Genomic DNA, 18,770 nt, shown 5'->3' with positions numbered 1-18,770 from the left:
AAATATTTTTTAAAAATTAGGATTCCATCAAGGATCACGGTTCTATTTAGTTCTTATGTTTCTTTGATTTTCTTTCATTGAGAACAGTTTTCCCACTTTTTTTTTTGTCTTTCACATCATTAATATTTTGAAGCATTTAGGCCATATTTGGCATAAAATCCTTAATTTGTGTTTGTTTTTGTCCTCATAAATAGTTTCAGATTAAATATTTTCAGCAAGAATGATACTATCATAAATGATGGTCATTTTTTACTGGAACACATTGATAAGTATCAATTTATAGTTGGTTAAATTGATGTCTTTTGTGTATGACCACTGCAAAAGTAGCTTTTCCTCTTTGCAATTAAAAAGTAAAATGAGGGTGATACTTTGAGACTCTGGGTGTCCTGTTCTATAGTCTTTCAGCCAATGATCTTACTGCCCTTGGAGACAATCTTACCTGAATCAGTGATAACCATAGTGATTATACAGTAAAGATTATAGTGTTTTTCTTTCTGTGAAACTTATATGATAGGTTCTTAAAACATAAATTTTGTGAATGAATGAGCTAGCTCTAGTGAATGACTGTTTTAGTGAAACAGTTCAGGTCATTAAGAGAAACTAAAACAAGTTAGCTTTTCTGTGCTCTCACATTGTTCAATACTCTATTTTAATGTTTGTCTGATAAAATGAAGGGAAACAAATACTTTAAGGCCAGAGTTGAATATATTTTTTTCATTTTTATGATCTTGTAGAGTGCCTGGCACTTATTTAAAAGATGCTCAGTAAATGAAACAAATTTCTTTTCATAGATATTTAAGTAGAGGCCAGATGACTACTTCTTATAATACTGAAAGGTGGATTTATCCATCATTAAATAACAAGTTGAATTAGGTTACTTTATTTCCTGTATTAGCCCTTTAGATCAATAATGTTTAGCCAATAAAATTTTCCAAATTTCATTATAGGGTGGTGTACTAAGAACACTGCAAAATTTTTAGCAAAAACCCACTAAAAACTTATAGTCCTAAATTATAGTTAATATAGACAAAAATATGTTAATGCCTGGGTGTTTTTTTTTAATAATTTTAATCTTTATTCAAGTATTTTATATATATATAGTGACGTACTTAAGGAGCATTAATCTTTAGGATAATATTGATGAACATACATATATGTGTGTGTCTCTCTATATATACATATGAACACACACACACACGTAACCACCACCCAGGTAAAGATACACATATTTCCGTCGCCATAGAAGTTTCCTTCATGCCCTTTTTCTGTCAATACCTTCCCCCTTCCCCGTGCCCCCACCCTGGAAAATAAACATTATTCTGACATGTATCACCACAGATTTGTTTTGCCTGTTTTTGAATTTCATATAAATGGAAAAACATAGTATATGATGTTTTGTGTCTAGCTTCTTAAACTGTAATTAATGAGATTTATCCATGGTGTGTGCATCAAGAGTAAATATTTTTTTATTGCTGAGTAATGTTCCATCATATGGCTATGCCACAATTTACCTGTTTTCCTATTAATAGGCATTTGGATTGTTTCCATATTTGGGCTATTTGAGTAAAGCTGGTATAAACATTTTTAAACATGTTAAACAGTTTTTATGTGCTTTTCCTTTAACTCTTCTAAAGCTTTCTTTTTCAACAGTTGAAGGATTATTGATTCAGTGTTGTATTATATATAGCAAAGTGTACAACAAAGTGATTCATTTATGCATATTATATATTTATGTATTCTTTTTCATATTCTTTTCCATATTCTTTTCCATTATAGATTATTACAAGATACTGACTATACAGTAGGAACTTGCTGTTTATCTATTTTATATAAACTAGTGTGTATATGTTAATCCCAAACTCCTAATTTATCACCTCCCCTTTTCCCCTTTAGGGAAAGTTTGTTTTCTAAGTCTGTGACTCTATTTCTGGTTTATAAATAAGTTTATTTGTATTACTGTTTTTAGATTCCATATATAAATACGTGACATTTGTCTTTCTCACTTACTTCGTTTAGTGTGATAATGTCTAGGTCTATCCAAGTTGCTACACATGGCATTATTTCATTCTTTTTTATGGCTGAGTAATATTCCTGTGTGTGTGTGTGTGTGTGTGTGTGTGTGTGTGTGTGTGTGTGTGTGTACACATACACACGTGCGCATGTGTGCATGATTCTTTGATACCCCATGGACTATGGCCCACCAGACTCCTCTGTCCATGGGATTTTCCAGGCAAGAATACTGAAGTGGGTTGCCATTTCCTCCTCTAGGGATCTCCCTGACCCAGGGATCGAACCCATGCCTCTTATGTCTCTTGCGTTGGCAGGCGGGTTCACCTGGGAAGCCCTATGTGTGTGTGTATGTGTGTATATGTGTGTATCTTCTTTACCCATTCATCTGTTAGTGGATGCTTAGGTTGCTTCTGTGTCATGTCTTGGCTGCTGTAAATAGTGCTTAAAGCTTCTGTTTCTTGCTTAAGTTGTGAAGAATAGAGTAGAGCATCATTTTAATAGCTCTCTGAGCATATTCTATTAAATTGTTAATTAAGTAGATTTAAACCCACTCAAGATGTATTCTGCAATATTATACTTTATTAAGTTTAGTTAATGTGATCTTCATGTTGATGCAAAGAAAAAGAACTTGAAATTTAATTTCATTACAAAGTAAATGAAAACTGTAGGTTATCAAAGTTAATTTTTTAAATTATAGTATAATATATATAACCTAAAATTTGCCTTTTTAATCATTTTAAATTACATTTACATTGTTGTATAACCATCACCCCAATTCTCAAAGTTACTTTGAAAAAGCCTATCACTAAGACTTTTAAGTAGATCCAAATGTGTAAATGTTCAGAAAGTATGAGATAATATTGAAATTTTGTTTCTGTTGCCACTGCTGGTTTAAAAAATATTTTTCTTTTATGGTAAAAGAAACCTTGGTAAAGGAACCTTTCTTTCATTACTATGATTTGATGATGCCAAAAGGAGAAACTATACAACTGTAAACATTTGCACATTTTCATTCATAGTTTAAGCCCAACCCTTGAGACTCACAGGTTAATGAGTATCTTATGCTATGTTTCAAAAAGTATGAATTTGAAGTTTTCACTTAAATTCCCATTTGTAGTCTTGACTATATCCTGCCAAATTCTTGAACTCTCTGTAATACGGTCTATGCCAATTTACTTTTCCTAGACGAATATTTCTCTATTCTCTGGAAGTATAACTCAGGTCGGAAGTCCTGTTGGCAGTGCAATGAACCTTATTCCTGAAGATGGCCTTCCTCCCATTCTCATCTCCACTGGGGTAAAAGGAGGTATGTAGACTTAGATGTTTAAACAGGGATAGTTATACATGCAAAATGTTGCCTTCCAATTAAGGGAATGAGAGTGAATTCAAGTAATAACCTCCTTTCTCTTTTCTAGCAACAAAAAAGTGATTATTCAGTGCCATGAAAAGCACTGTTGCTGTTAGTGATTGTTTTAGAGAATATATTTATGTTTTTATATTATAATTGCATTTGTTGAAAGGCTGTATTATTTTTAATTGTAATATAAATGTAGCTTATTGGCAGTTCTTTCTTTATATTCCAAAGCATATAATACTCTGTGAAGAGTTGCTCATAGTTCTAGGATTGACCCATGTTATACAGTCAGTATATTCATTTAACTTTTTGTTTTGAGTAGAATACACATTCAGAAATGTATATATAATAAGTGGAGAGCACAGAACATAAGTACCAGTTTTCTGTTAAAAAATATTTTTAGTGAGCCCTGGTAAGAAGCTAAGTTACTACTCAGTCAAAAGAATGCTTATCTCTATGTGAAATTTTCTTGTTGATAGATCCAGATCAGCACCCAGTCAGTACATTTTCAGGAGCTGGTTTTTTCCAATAATCTTTCCTCACTTTTGTCCTAGGCTTTTACCTTGTCTCCTTGCCTTCAGTTTTTCTCACCTTTATTTAATCTTGCACATTGGTGCCAGTTATCTTTTATTTTTTTTAAGTACAGTTATTTACAGTGTGTTAATTTCTGGTGTACAGCAAAGTAATTCAGTTATACATGTGTTTGTGTGTATATATATGTATGTGTGTGTGAGCGTGTGTATGTATATATATACTTTCTGATGTATTTTCCATTATGATTTGTAACAGGACATTGAATATAGTACCCTGTGCTGTGCAGTAGGACCCTGTTTTATATCCATTCCATATATAATAGTTTGCATCTGCTAGTCCCAAACTCCCAATCCAACCCTCCCCCACACGCCCATTTCCCTCGGCAGTGACAAATCTATTTTCTATGTCAGTGAGTCTGTTTCTGTTTTGTAGAGAATCTACATATAAGTGATATCAATTCTCTTTCTGACTTGCTTCGCTTAGTATAGTAATCTCTATGTCCATTCATGTAACTGCAAATGGCATTATTTCGCTTTTAATAGCTTAGTAATATTTCATTGTGTGTATATACACCATATCTTCTTTATCTGTTCCTTTGTCAGTGGACATTTAGGTTGTTTCCATGTCTTGGCTATTTTAAATGTTGCTACTCTGAACATAGGGAGGGGTGCGTGCATGTTTTCAAATTATAGTTTTGTCCAGGTATATGCCCAGAAGTTGAATTGCTGGATTATATGGCAAATCTATTTTTAGTTTTTTGAGGAATCCCCGTAGTGTTCTACATAATAGCTTCACCAATTTACATTCCCACCAGCAGTGTAGGAGGGTTCCCTTTTCCCCACAGCCTCTCCAGGATGTTATAGGTAGACTTTTTAGTGATAGCAATTCTGACTGGTATGAGGTGGTACTTCATTGTAGTTTTGATTTACATTTTTCTATGAGTGATGTTGAGCATCTTTTCTTTCATGTGCCTGTTGGCCATCTGTATGTCTTCTTTGGAGAAATGTCTCTTTAGGTTTTCTGCTCATTTTTGATTGGATTATTATTTGTTACTGAGATGTGTGAGCTGTTTGTATATTTTGGAAATTAAGCTCTTGTTGGTTGCATCATTTGCAAATATTTTCTCCTAGTCTGTAGATTTCCTTTTCATTTTGTTTATGATTTTCTTTGTGATGCAAAAGCTTATAATCTTGCTTAGGTCCAGTTATCTTTTTAAACATAGATATTATCATATACTGTTCTTGCTTAGAAAATTCAATGGGTTCCCAGTGCCTTCAGGATAAATTACTTCCTTTGACGTGTAGTATTCCTGGTAACTTTATTTCAATTTATTTAATTTTATTTTCAGCCACCACCCTAGTACTTTACAGGCATACTACAGATTATTTGCTGTTTTCTGAATGTTCACATTTCATACTTCCATGCTTTTTTTTATGGTGTGGAATAGTGGGAAGAACATGGACTTAATTAAGAGCTGGAAAAGCCTGAGTTTTAATTCCAGTACCAGTCCATTTTAGCTCTATGATCCAGTGAAAGACTCTCAGACCTGTCTTACTCTTTGCAACCCCATGGACTATACAGTCCATGGCATTCTCCAGACCAGAATTCTCCAGGCCAGAATACTGGAGTGGGTAGCCATTCCCTTCTCCAGGGGGATCTTCCCAACCCAACGATCAAACCCAGGTCTCCTGCTTTGCAGGCTGATTCTTTACCAACTGAGCCACCAGGGAAGCCCAAGAATACTGGAGTGGGTAGCCTATCCCTTCTCTAGCAGATCTTCCTGACCCAGGAATCGAACCAGGTCTCCTACATTGCAGGTGGATCGTTTATCAGCTGAGCTACCAGGGAAGCCCTTATGATCCAGTGGGCAAGTCATTTATCTCTCTGAATCCTTTTCCTATTTTTTTGTTTTCTTTTAAATTATGTAACTATACCTACTTAAGTATCATTATGAATATTAAATTAAATTTCATACCTGAAAATACATAATAAAATTCATACAAAGCAGGCATGTAATAAATATTTTTATTATTTTCCTTTCTTCTCTCTAGAATAGAATACCCTGCTATATGCCAGTCTCCTTGAATAACTCTTCAATCTTTCAAAATCCATATTAATGGAAAACTTCTCTGAATCCTACCTTGGATGTCTTTGTAGTAGTGTTTTACATCCTCATCTCTGTTTAAAGAGAAATTCTTATAGACTATTACTACATTAACACATTTTTCACTGTAATTTACGTACTGTAGCGGTCTGATTCTTTCACCTAAACCATGAATTCCTTCAGTCTGAATTCATGTTTGTGTCTTCTGTTCCTGTCATGGTGCTGGGCTGAATGTATCATACTGTCAAGTCCAGCTTGTGTCTCAGGTGCTGCAACAATGAACTTTCACATAAAGTTAAGTGTTCTTTTGATTGGATAATACTTCTTTACTAGAACTGTCTAAAAATATTCTTTTGTAATAAGTAAATTTGCCACTTAGGTTTCAAATTTGGGTTATTTTAATAAATCTTAAATTAATAAGAAATTAACTTGGCCTCTGTTGTTAAATTTAAGATTGTGTTTTCATTTCACATGTTATATGTGAAATTCTTATTATGATAGTTGGAGGATTTTTGTTAAATCAAAGTGTTGTTTTTAGACTGTGATATAAACCATTGTGTGGAGAAGTCTAAGCATAGGATAACTGTGTTACCATCCAAACTGGACTGGTTCACTTTTGAGAATGAAAGGGGCACTATTAACATGACACTAGGGTAGCAGATATAAACCTGTATTTGCCTATCTATAAATCAGTTGCTTTTTCCTATGAACAATGAGGCTGTTCCTCTATCAGATTTCTTTCTTGATTTGTCTCTTTAATCAGTCTCTTACACTGTTTTCTCCCTTTACAGACTATGCTGTGGAAGAGAAACCATCACAGATTTCAGTAATGCAGCAGTTGGAGGATGGTGGCCCTGACCCACTTGTATTTGTTTTAAATGCAAATTTGTTGTCAATGGTTAAAATTGTAAATTGTAAGTTGAAAATTTGTTTTTTTTTTTTAATGAGGTACTGAGTCATAGATAATAAAGCTTTTAGATTCATTACACACAAGTATTTTTAATGAAATAAATCCTTAATGAAAACTGGTTGCTGAAGAAGTACATCTTAATGAAAACTGGGTACCAAAGAAGTTGGTTTGTATAAAATTATATATCCTTGAGGACAACTGTGGGACTGAGACTCTTGTTTTTAGTCAAAGGAGTGAGATAAGTGAATTCTCCATGGAGGAAAGCCAAACGGAACTTCTGAGTTAAGTTCTTCTTGAGATGAGTATGCCAAGTCACAACTCACCACTTGGATAACTAGAGGTGGATAAATTATCCAGGGGGATCAATTTATACATGCTAGGTTTAAATCTCAGAAACATTTAATCATGGTGCAAAACCTTATTTGGGAGTAGTGTTAACTAACACATAGTAAAACTTCAATGTATCACAAGTTAGAACTCAGAAGAAACTTCTCAATTCTTGGTGCTAGCTTCTTAGGCAACAGAATGAGAGAGAGGACAGTAACTTCAAATCTTGGTTCCAGTATCATACTGGAAAATGGAGAATGCATTTATCCTGGATGAATGTTAATAGGCAGAGTTTTGGAGAGACAAAGAAAGCACTGGGGAATAGTCCTCCAGTCTCACTGTGTATTTGCTTGCCCCCTTTCCTTCTAGGATCAAATTTTTAAATAATTCGCTTGCAATTTCAATTTACCATATCTAGTTTATATACTTAGAAAATAGCTAGTCTAGATTTCCTTAAGTGTGTACCATCTTAATATAGTTGGATTGGGCACCTTTTGTTTGGTATATAAAGAAACAATTCCCAGAGGGAAAGAAAGATCTTGTATTAGTGTTGATTTATATCATGTATCCATAATTTTATTTGAACCCTCTTTCAATTCCATTGAGAATCTTGTGTTGAAGTACAAATAATAAAAGTATCATGGACTGACATTGTTTTGAACTACATATAGCTTGTGTTGTTGTGGCTCTGCGTAGCCTTAAAGTGAAGAAGTGGAAGTAATTAGTCCAGAAAAGCCATGCATTTCACCACTTTTTACAGGATGAAGCCAGTTAAAGTTCTCTTGCTGGCTATCTGGAACTTTCTACCAGGAAAGACTATAAATAGCTAGACTCTTTCAATCACAGTTTAAATTTAGTAAGTGTACATCAAAATATATTTTCTGTAGGCCACAGCCTGAATCCAATCTAAGTGTTTGCTCCAAGCCAGAGGCATTGGTATGTTTTATTTTCTGCAATAGTCCTTTGGCTCAGTAGTGACAGTTCACAATTGAATTATACAAAGTCAGTGGGATCTATTTTATTCTTCAGTGTGTTAAAACAGAGAGTTCTGTGCATTTCTTAAGGGTAAGGATTGAGAAGAAGGTCTTCATTCATATATTTTTATTTCATCTTTAGATGTGAACAGGAAGTGCTGGTGTTTCACAACAAAGGGAATGCATGCAGTTGGCCAGTCTGAGATAGTCATTCTTCTGCAATGTCTACCAGATGAAAAGTGTTTGCCAAAGGATATCTTCAATCATTTTGTTCAGCTTTATCGGGATGCTCTGGCAGGTGGGGATACTTTATGAGTTTGTCCGCACCCTTTATAGTTGATAAAAAATTTTGGACTCAGATGGAAAATAATAGTCTTTAATTTGGAAGCCTGGCATTGGACTTTGGAATTATTGGCAAGTTAGAACTTGGCATAGTTTGAGGAAGTTATAAATTTTAATACTTTATCTAGTGTAGTTGTTATTATTTTACAAAGACTGTAATCAGAGTTGTAAGATAATCCACTGACCACAATGTAAGAATCTTTTCTTTTGATTGGTTTAGGACATGGTATTATTAACTGGTAGAAGGAAGGATAATGATAACTTGCTAACTTGTTTAATAATATTCATATAATCATAATGTAGATATTCATTTAATTTTCAAGTTTCAAAAACCACTAGCATGGGTGACTTTATTATGATTTCAAAGTAAATTATAAATATTATTAACTGTAACAATATGAAAGTAAATGCATAGCTATTAGAAGTTACTAAACACTCTATCCCTAGCTTAGTGGTTTCTCTGCTATATGTCACTCAGAAGACTGCAGAAGCCCTTATATGAACTGTCTTTATAATTCTTTTATGAATTTTTAATCTAAACTACATGTATTAATAATAATGTATATATGTGTTTATATATGTTTCTTTTTTAGCGTATATAAAATTTTTGGTCACACATCACCGTTTATCCTTTTCACAGTAAGGGGGAAAATGGTGGTTTGTGAGAAGTGACATTCTGAGAGTTTCAGGATGCCTACTGGTTATTGCAGGGCATGGGAAAGGTATTTCTCCCCATTTCCCCTCTCTTCCTGCATGTCTTATACTTATGTTTTGCAAACAGACACTCAGAACATGAATTTGAATGAAACAGGAATTGTATGTACCAGATTATTTTTTCTGGAGTTAGTCTTCAGTTATTTCCCTCTTTTACTTAAAAACCTTTCTTGGCTTCATGTTACCTTTAGAATAAACTGTGTACTCTGACATTCAGTGCTGTATATATCTGATCCTCTATTTTCAATCTCATTTCCCACTAGTAATCTTCTAATAGTACCATTGAAGCCAAGCTAAACATTTCTTGGTTTGTTACACATTGGGTTAGCCAAAAAATTTGTTTGGGTTTTACAGAAAACTGGCTTAAAACTCAGCATTCAAAAAACTAAGATCATGACATCTGGTCCCATCACTTCATGGCAATTAGATGGGGGAAAAAGTGGAAACAGTAACAGATTTTATTTTCTTAGGCTCTAAAATCACTGTGGACAGTGATTGTAGCCACAAAATTAAAAGATGCTTTTTCCTAGGGAAAAAATCTATGACAAACCTAGACAGTGTATCAAAAAGCAGAGATATCAGTGTTGGACAATGTGGTCTGTATGGTCAAAGCTGTGGTTTTTCCAGTAGTCATGTTCAGATGTGAAAGTTGGACCATAAAGAAGACTGAGCATTGAAGAATTGATGCTTTTGAAGTGTGTTGCTGGAGAAGACTTTTGAGAGTCCCTTGGACAGCAAGGACATCCAACTAGTCAGTCCTAAAGGAAATCAACCCTGAATATTTGTTGGAAGGACTGATGCTGAAGCTGAAGCTGCAATACTTTGGTGAAGAGCTGACTCAATGGAAAAGACCCTGATGCTGGGAAAGATTGAGGGCAGGTGGAGATGGGGGTGACAGAGGATGAGATGGTTGGGTGGCACACCGACTCAATGGACATGAGTTTGAACAATGGAAGATGGTGAAGGACAGGGAAGCCTGGCGTACTGCAATTCATAGGGTTGCAAAGAGTCAGACACAACTTAGCGACTGTAAAACACCAACCAGTATTCTTGCTGTGAAATCCCATGGACTGAGGAACCTGGCAGGCTATAGTCCATGGGGTTGCAAAAGAGTCAGACACAACTTAGTGACTAAACAACAACAATGCTTAGGAGAAGAATTGCTTTTTTATAGGGTATGGATATCTTCAACATTATTCCTTCCTTAGTCACTCAGTCGTGTCCGACTCTTTGCGACCCCACGGACTGTAGCCCACCAGGCTCCTCTGTCCATGAGTATTCTCGAGGCCAGAATACTGGGGTGGGTTGCCATGCATGCTGCTGCCGCTGCTGCTAAGTCGCTCCAGTCGTGTCCGACTCTGTGCGACCCCATAGACAGCAGCCTACCAGGCTCCCCCGTCCCTGGGATTCTCAAGGCAAGAACACTGGAGTGGGTTGCCATTTCCTTCTCCAATGCATGAAAGTGAAAAGTGAAAGTGAAGTCGCTCAGTCGTGTATGACCCTCAGCGACCGCATGGACTGCAGCCTTCCAGGCTCCTCCTTCCATGGGATTTTCCAGGCAAGAGTACTGGAGTGGGTTAAACTGTTTCCCAGAGAGGTTTACCAGTTTATATCTATCTGTGCCCATCTCCAGTGTATAAAAGTTGTCAGCACTTGATATTATCAGAGTTTTAATTTTTGCCATACTGGTGGATATAAAACGATATCTCACTCTGAATTGCATTTTACTGACTATTAATGAGACTGAGCATATTTTCATGTATTTATTGGCCATGTATAGTTTTTTTCTGTGATGGATACATCCTGTTTATGTCTTTCACCCCTGTTTCTATTGCATTAGCATTTTCTTTGGGATTCCTTTAATTTTTTCAACATATGTGTTAACTATGACCATTTTCTGACAGTTAAATTCAGTATGTAGTAGTTTTTTATTTACTGTATTCCTAAGCCACAAACTTACTGGCTTAAAGCAACATACATTTATTCTCTCAGTTTCCATAGGTTAGGAGTCCAGGCACAGCTTAGGTGAATCTTCATCGCAGGGTGCCTTAAGGTGTTAGCTATGCTGGGCTTCTCATTTGGAGCGCAAGGTCCTCAGGTTGTTGGCAGAATTCACTTTCTTACAAATACCCATTTTCTTATTACAACTGATTGGGACGTACTCTTGGCTCCTAGAGGCTGCCTGCAGTTCTTGCCTCATAGATAGTTTACCACGTGGGTGTTTTCCTTTCCTTCAGGTCAGCGGGACTGTGTCTCTGCTTTGAATCTCTGACCTCTAGACCTAGATTTAAAGAGCTTATGTCAGGCCAACTCTGATAATCTCCCTGTTGATTAACTCAAAGTTTATTGATTAGTAACCTAATCATGGGAGTGACACCCAATATATTAATAGGTATTTGCGCCACAGAAAGGTAGGGAATTAAACAAGGTGTGAACAAGAGGAAGCTGACAGTTCTGCCTCAGAGCATTTCAGTCCTTCCAAACATGACACAGACCTCAGCATGCTTCACTCATTTAATATCCTTGCCATTCTTATATTTGTTGTAATTTGTTTTACCTTTTGTAATAGAAAAAATATTAATTATATTCAATTATATTCAGTTTTTAATTCCAGTATTAAAAATCAATACTGATTTTCAGTTCAACCAAAATTATTAAATTTACCACTATATTTTCTTGTTATCTGCTATTTTAGTATCCCATGTTTCCATTAGGACTTGCTTTTCTTGCTGAAATACATCTTTTAATTCGTTCTCTTGATGAGGTTGTATGGTTATTAAACTCCATTAGTCTTTGTATGTCTGAAATGTTTTTATTTTTCTGTTATTCTTGAGTAATTAGTTGGCTACAGAATTCTAGGTTAACAGATTTTTTCCCTCTCTTTCTTCCTTCTTTTGTTGATTGCTTCATTTCACCTTCCCTTAGCAAGTACTTTGAAGGTATTACTTCATTGTCTTTTGGCATTTTCTGCAATCTGAAAGAAAGTGAAAATGTTAGTCTCTCAGTCTTCTCCTACTCTTTGCGACCCCATGGACGAGAGCCTGCCAGGCTCCTCTGTTACTGGAATTCTCCAGGTGAGACTACTGGAGTGGGATGCCATTTCCTACTCTAGAGGATCTTCCTGACCCAGAGATTGAATCTGGGTCTACTGCATTGCAGGCAGAGTTTTTGCATCTGAACTACCAGGGAAGCCCTGCAATCTAGCTGCTTTTTTTGAGCTGCATGTGTTATGGATTCTTAGTCCCCTACCAGGGGCCAAGCCCGTATAAGGGCAGCATCCTAATCAGTGGACTGCCAAAGAATCCCCCTTTTTTCCTTTTTTAATAAATAGTTATTTGTCTTTCCTCTTTGGCTTCTAGAACTGTCTCTTTCTCTTTGGTTTTCTGTAAGTTCACTACTAAAGTTCTCTGAGTTTTTTAGTCTAGTATATGAGGTATAATTTATATACAGTAATGTACCTTTTTAGACATATATTACTATATATAAATACACATATATTCAGTTCAGTGAATCTAGACAAACCAATAAAGTCCAGTAACAGTGTCAAATATATAATATTTTCATTATCTTTAAACCCTACCTCATGTCCCTTTGTATTTAATCCCCTCACTTTACCCTCTGCTCCTGGTAATTTGTAACTAGTAATCTGCAACTAGTAATTTGATTTCTGTCCCTGTAGTTTTGCATTTTTGAGAAAGTTATATAAATGGAACTCACTGTTGTATTTGACTAATTTTTTTAGTGCAGTGCTTTTGAGATTTGTCTGTATGGTTGAATGGATGTTGTTGTTCAGTGGTTCAGTCATGTTCAACTCTTTGCGACTCCATGGACTGCAGCACTACAGCCTTCCCTATCCTTTACCATCTCTCAGAGCTTGCTCAAACTCATGTTCATTGAGTCGGTGATGCCATCCAACCATCTTGTCCTTTGTCATCCCCTTTTCTTCCTGCCTTCAATCTTTGCCAGCATTAGGGTCTTTTTTTAATGAGTCAGCTCTTCATATCAGGTGGCCAAAGTATTGGAGCTTCAGCTTCAGCATCAGTCCTTCCAATTAATATTCAGGACTGATTTCCTTTAGGATTGACTGGTTTGATCTTGCAGTCCAAGGGACTCTCAAGAGTCTTCCAGCACCACAGTTCAAAAGCATCAATTCTTCAGCACTCAGCCTTCTTTATGGTCCAACTCACATCCATACGTGATTCCTGGAAAAACCATAGCTTTGACTATATAGACCTTTGTAGGCAAAGACATGTCTCTGCTTTTTGATATTGTGTCTAGGTTTGTCATTGCCTTTCTTTCAAGGAGCAGGCGTCTTTTAATTTCATGGCTGTAGTCATCATCCATAGTGATTTTGAAGCCCAAGAAAATAAAGTATGTCACTCTTTCCCCATCTAGTTAACATTTTTTGAGAACACACTGTGTGAAAGATGCTATTTGGCATTTTACAGATATATATTCTATCATTTATTCACATCAAGTCTGAAATTTAGTGTAAGCTTCCCTATTGTCACAGATGTTGAGGCTCACAGAAATTAGGTAACTTGTCCCCAATCTCTTAATAGTAAATGCTCAAACTAGTGTTCAAACCCATGTCTCTGTGATTTCAAATACTGTGATTTTTTTTTTTCCAAAATAACATTTTCCTTCCTTGATATGGGGATTATTCTGTTCTTATAGATCTGGACCAGCAGTTTAAATGTGCAGCCAGATTTGGTTAATTCTGGGGCAAAGATTGTTGTTGTTCAGTCGCTTACTCATGTCTGACTCTTTGTGACCCAGTGGACTGCAGCATGCCAGGCTTCCCTGTCCTTCACCATCTCCTGGAATTTGCTCAAACTGATGTCTGTTGATTTGATGATGCCATCCAACCATCTCCTCCTCTGTCGCCCTCTTCTCCTTCTGCCCTCAATCTTTCCCAGCTTCAGGGTCTTTTCCAATGAGGCAGAGGTACTACCCCAAAGGTATTTTTAAGATGATGATGTGCAGTGAACGTGGCTTTCAGCCATAAAGCTTCTCTGGATTCTTTGGGGTGGTATTCTCTCCACTTGTGGTCCCTGCTGTTAGTATAGCTTCCACTTCTCTCAAGGGTTCTATGTTCCATCACTGAACTGTTCTGCAAATAGACTCTAGTTTCCAAGGAAAGTAAGCATTAACTTCTCTGATGGTGATTTCTCTACTTGCTATTATTTCAGAGGTGTCAAAGGAAGTTTGCACATGTCTCTGAATAAAATCTGTTACATTATTGGACAGCTCTTATCAGGAAGTTCTTTTGTAATTCTAAACTGAGAAAACTGTCTCCTTAATGAAGAGACTATTAACTAGTAATAGTAACTATTGTTACTATTTCATTCAAAAAATACTTGAATTAGAAAGTACTTGGTTAAGAGCATTTGCAAGTAAAAGAAAAAAACCTGCCTGATATGAGATTAAATAAGCCCTAGGTTGTTTCTGTTTCATATTTACCTCAACTATTAATAAAATTAGAATAAATCCAATCTGTGGCTCTACTTTCTCCATGAATTTTTTTCCCTTGTCTCTTATGTATCTGTACTTAATGTCTTCATTAATTATATTTGTGAATTGAATTTATTTACTCAGTGGGACTGTAAACTGTGTGAGAGCAGGTACCTAATCCTAATATTTTTTCATGACCTTTGAGGTAATAATTCTGATCCTGACACTTCTAAAGTAATTCATACAGTAAGTTGTATAATCTAAAGGAAGGTATCGATATTTTTTGATATCTTTTAGCCAGACAAACTAGAGTGTACTAATAATGCAAGGTATTTTATGCTCACCAGAAGCCCTCATCAAATTGGAAAACAAATTTTCATTTAATAAATGCCATTTATTTAAAAAACAACTTTATAAATGTGTGTCTTTCATAGTGAACGGTTGGGAATTAATGTTTGGTAATGTCTGGCCCAGTGCTGATAATAATTATTATTAAAAATATGATTGTTTTATTGATAGTAATTAATGTACTTTTTTGTTTTAGGGAATGTTGTAGGCAACTTGGGACATTCCTTCTTCAGTCAAAGTTTCCTTGGCAGTAAAGAACATGGTGGATTCTTATATGTGACATCTACCTACCAGTCACTGCAAGACCTAGTACTCCCAACCCCACCTTACTTGTTTGGGATTCTCATTCAGAAATGGGAAACTCCTTGGGCTAAAGTGTTTCCCATCCGACTAATGTTGAGACTTGGAGCTGAATATCGACGTAAGTAAAAAATACCCTCTTCTAAACCATATGACCAAGACCAAGACATAAAAACTAAGCAAAGACTTGAGATATGCAGAGCCTCATGGTGATACAATTAAACAGAAGTAGTCTTTTAAAATAACTAAGCTAAATTAGGTCAGTATCTCTACTTTCTCTTTGTGGCCTCCTCCAGGGATCTTCTGGACCCATGTCTCTTGCATTGCTTTGGCTGTAATGGGAAGGACTCAAAATAACAAGTGAGGATGTTAGTGATTATTGCCTTATAACTTACTGGTTTTATAGGTTAATTTATAGGTTTTATACATGACCATCTTCAGAAAAAATGAATATCAGCGTAACAAGTATTTTTTATAATATCCATATATGGTGAGCATATTTTTTGTCACTTGCTTGGAAAATAGTTATGACAAATTATATTTTATATAATGTAACAGACTGGAAGCTAGTGAGAGATAACTCTCAGCTGGTAAAGTAAGCAATAAAAGAGCCTCTGTGTCCATGGTTGTAGCAGTGCAACTAAGCTGTGATTGTTTTTAAAGACATTAAGGCCTGAATGCAAGCCTTATTTTAAACTTCATATCAAAGTTGCCCTGGTCTAGGAATCAGACCACTGGAATAGGTTTTTAACTTTGCCACTTACTAGCTCTCTTACTGTGAGTGAAGTCATATAAGTTGCTGACTGTCAGTTTCTTTGCCTTTTCTGTTGCATGGTATTATTAAGAGGATGGTATTATGAATCAGCAAAATAAAGTAAGGAAAGGAAAGGATTAAAATAAGAGGAAACATTTGTATCTCCCTGGTTTGCACAGGCAGTTGAAACCATAAAGTTCAAGGAGCCAGTTAGGATCACCTGGTGTTTGGCTTATCTAAGGAGTGTCCTGATTCAGACATGTATAACAGTGAACTCTTTTAAAAAAGACTTCCTAACCACAGAGGAGGGAATTCAGTGCTGTAATGAGTAATTACAGTTATATTTTGAGAACTTTATAAAGCTTGATATCTCTTTTACCAAAATTATAAGCTGCCAAACTTAGTCTGTTCATTTCTCATTTGCATAGTTTATCCATGCCCACTGTTCAGCGTCAGATTTCGGAAGCCATTGTTTGGAGAGACTGGGCATACCATCATGAATCTTCTTGCAGTAAGTTGAGAATTATTATTTTCTTGTTCCTTACTGGGATTTGTATGGGAGAAGGAAGCAGATTTTATTATTTTGTTCATACCTTGCTGCTTCAGGGAAGTAAATATTTATGCTAAAAGAAAAGAACAGAACATGTATATTCTTTGGAAAGTACTTGGAGCTTTGGAATGAAATAGTACTGGATTCTGGCTCTTGGTTGTACACTTACTAAGTGACCTTGCAGGAGGTCACTTAGTGAGGAGTAGTGCATACTTAAAGCCCCCAGCATTATGTCTTGTTTTAATTTTAAGCCTAGCATCCTAGCGATTTCCCCTGTGTCCATGTAGCTTATAGTTTAGCCAAAGATTGATCAGAGATTGTATTCACATACCTCAAGGCAATAATGCATCTATACTTTCTTGATGTGTGGACTGGGATTCAAATGTTATTCCTTTATTTTCCACTGGACTCTCTCATGTCTCCTTGGCACATGCATAGGCTCTGACCCTGTTGACCAAGGATTAGTTGGCTTGGGCCCACTAAGGTCTCTGCTGCACATGTGCATAGACTAAGGTCAGTCCTGGGTGTGTACGTGGAGAATTTATGAAATTCCCTGTGGCTGTCTCATTCCCAGAACTCCTTGTTAAATTTCTGGCCAGTCTGCCTGCTTACTACTTACTCCAAATAGACTAGCAGCCTCTGGGTAACAGAGCCACTGGTCTTCTTTCACTAGTCACTGAGATTACCACTTTGGCTGAGACACTCCAAATCAAGCAAGATTCTACAAGAAGCAAAACTTACTGTTTTCACAAACTACTACCTTGCCTTGGTTGAACTACCGGACAAACTTAAGGGCAGCTCCAGGCAAGAAGATCACAGACTCAACTCTATTCTTCTTACTTGAAATTCAGTAATTTTCCTCAATGAGCACATCTCAGTGTATTGTGTGCTTTTAGCCTGAGTCAAGGGCACTGAAATGGTTAGGTTTTTGTTTTCTTTTTTAGATAAATTATCTAACTTTATTGCTTTTGGGGAACTTGATTTATTACTCTGTCATGGAATTGTAGTTGTAGTTCCAGTTATCTTTTAAAGAGATTTAAACAATGAGAAAAGTTCTTATAGGTCTACTCATGTAGCTGCCATTTGCAGTGCTCTCCATTCCTTTGTGGAAATCTGTATTTCCATCTGGTGTCCTCCCGCCTGAAAGATTTCCTGTAATGTTTCTTATAGTGTGGGTTGACTGGTAATGAATTCTTTTAGCATCTGTGTTTCTTACAAAGTCCTTTGTATTTGAAAGAAGACACTTTTGCCGGATGTAGAATTCTAGGCTGACAGTTCTATTCTTTGAGAATTTTAAAGATTTACTCTATTGCCTTCTGGTTTGCATTTTTTTCTGATGAGAAATATATTTTCCATCTTGCCTTTCTTTGTTCCTCTCTACAGCAATTTGTATGATATTTGGAATGAGAATGTAAGAAGCATTTTTTTCCCCCCACAAATTGAGTAGAAATTTTGAGAAACAAGAGCAGATATTGACATCAATAGACAAATACTTTAAATGTACAGCCATTTTTCTAATATACTATATAATTATGCTCAGATACTTTCTGTCCTTCAGCCACGACAAAGAAACTTTTAAGCTATCACCAGTAGGACACTTAGCTGTTATTTCACTATTTATGATGAAATTTTTATGATTCTTTGTAACTCAAAATGCTTTATATTATTTTGCCACCACAGTAGTTCTCTACAAGTTAGTAGGGATGCATATTATTTACATTTTAAAGATTCAGCAACCTAAGCTTAGAAATTGTATAGCAAATTGTAAAGCCAGGGTTTGCATCTTCCTGCTCCATCCTCCTTGCTCTTTCTACTGCATACTCCTTGTATTCTCAGTCAGTGCTCTTAGATGCAAACACTTGTGAGAACAAGCTTCTAGATTTAAAGCAAACTTGCTTTATAGAATTTATTGAATTTAGGGTGGATCGGATCATTACATTTTTCTCAATATTCTAGCAAATAAAGCATTAATTATCATATGTTGAAAGTAGTACTATTAAATTTGTTTTGAAATGTAGTTATTAGCTTCTCTAAACACTCAACAAAGTAGTCTATCAATTCAGTTTTGAATTATGTTAAAATTAACTGGCTCAGA

The 18,770-nt window shown here is 35.8% G+C and overlaps 1 protein-coding gene across 5 annotated transcripts in view; it reads left to right on the top strand.

The window, feature by feature from the left end:
• The window catches only part of ZFYVE9 (zinc finger FYVE-type containing 9), a 182,138-nt gene that overhangs the window by 123,014 nt on the left and 40,354 nt on the right, over positions 1 to 18,770 (top strand). For all 5 annotated transcript variants that reach the window (XM_070786540.1, XM_070786539.1, XM_070786538.1 and 2 more), the window contains 5 exons: positions 3,196 to 3,316; positions 6,794 to 6,916; positions 8,356 to 8,511; positions 15,268 to 15,492; positions 16,554 to 16,636. In XM_070786540.1, the coding sequence (XP_070642641.1) occupies positions 3,196 to 3,316; positions 6,794 to 6,916; positions 8,356 to 8,511; positions 15,268 to 15,492; positions 16,554 to 16,636 (708 nt within the window). The remainder of the gene's footprint in view (positions 1 to 3,195; positions 3,317 to 6,793; positions 6,917 to 8,355; positions 8,512 to 15,267; positions 15,493 to 16,553; positions 16,637 to 18,770) is intronic.

This window comes from Bos indicus, chromosome 3, assembly GCF_029378745.1.
Source record: "Bos indicus isolate NIAB-ARS_2022 breed Sahiwal x Tharparkar chromosome 3, NIAB-ARS_B.indTharparkar_mat_pri_1.0, whole genome shotgun sequence".
Lineage (NCBI taxonomy): Eukaryota > Metazoa > Chordata > Mammalia > Artiodactyla > Bovidae > Bos > Bos indicus.
Note: the sequence above shows the minus strand (reverse complement) of the source record. Positions and strands in the feature narration are given on the sequence as shown.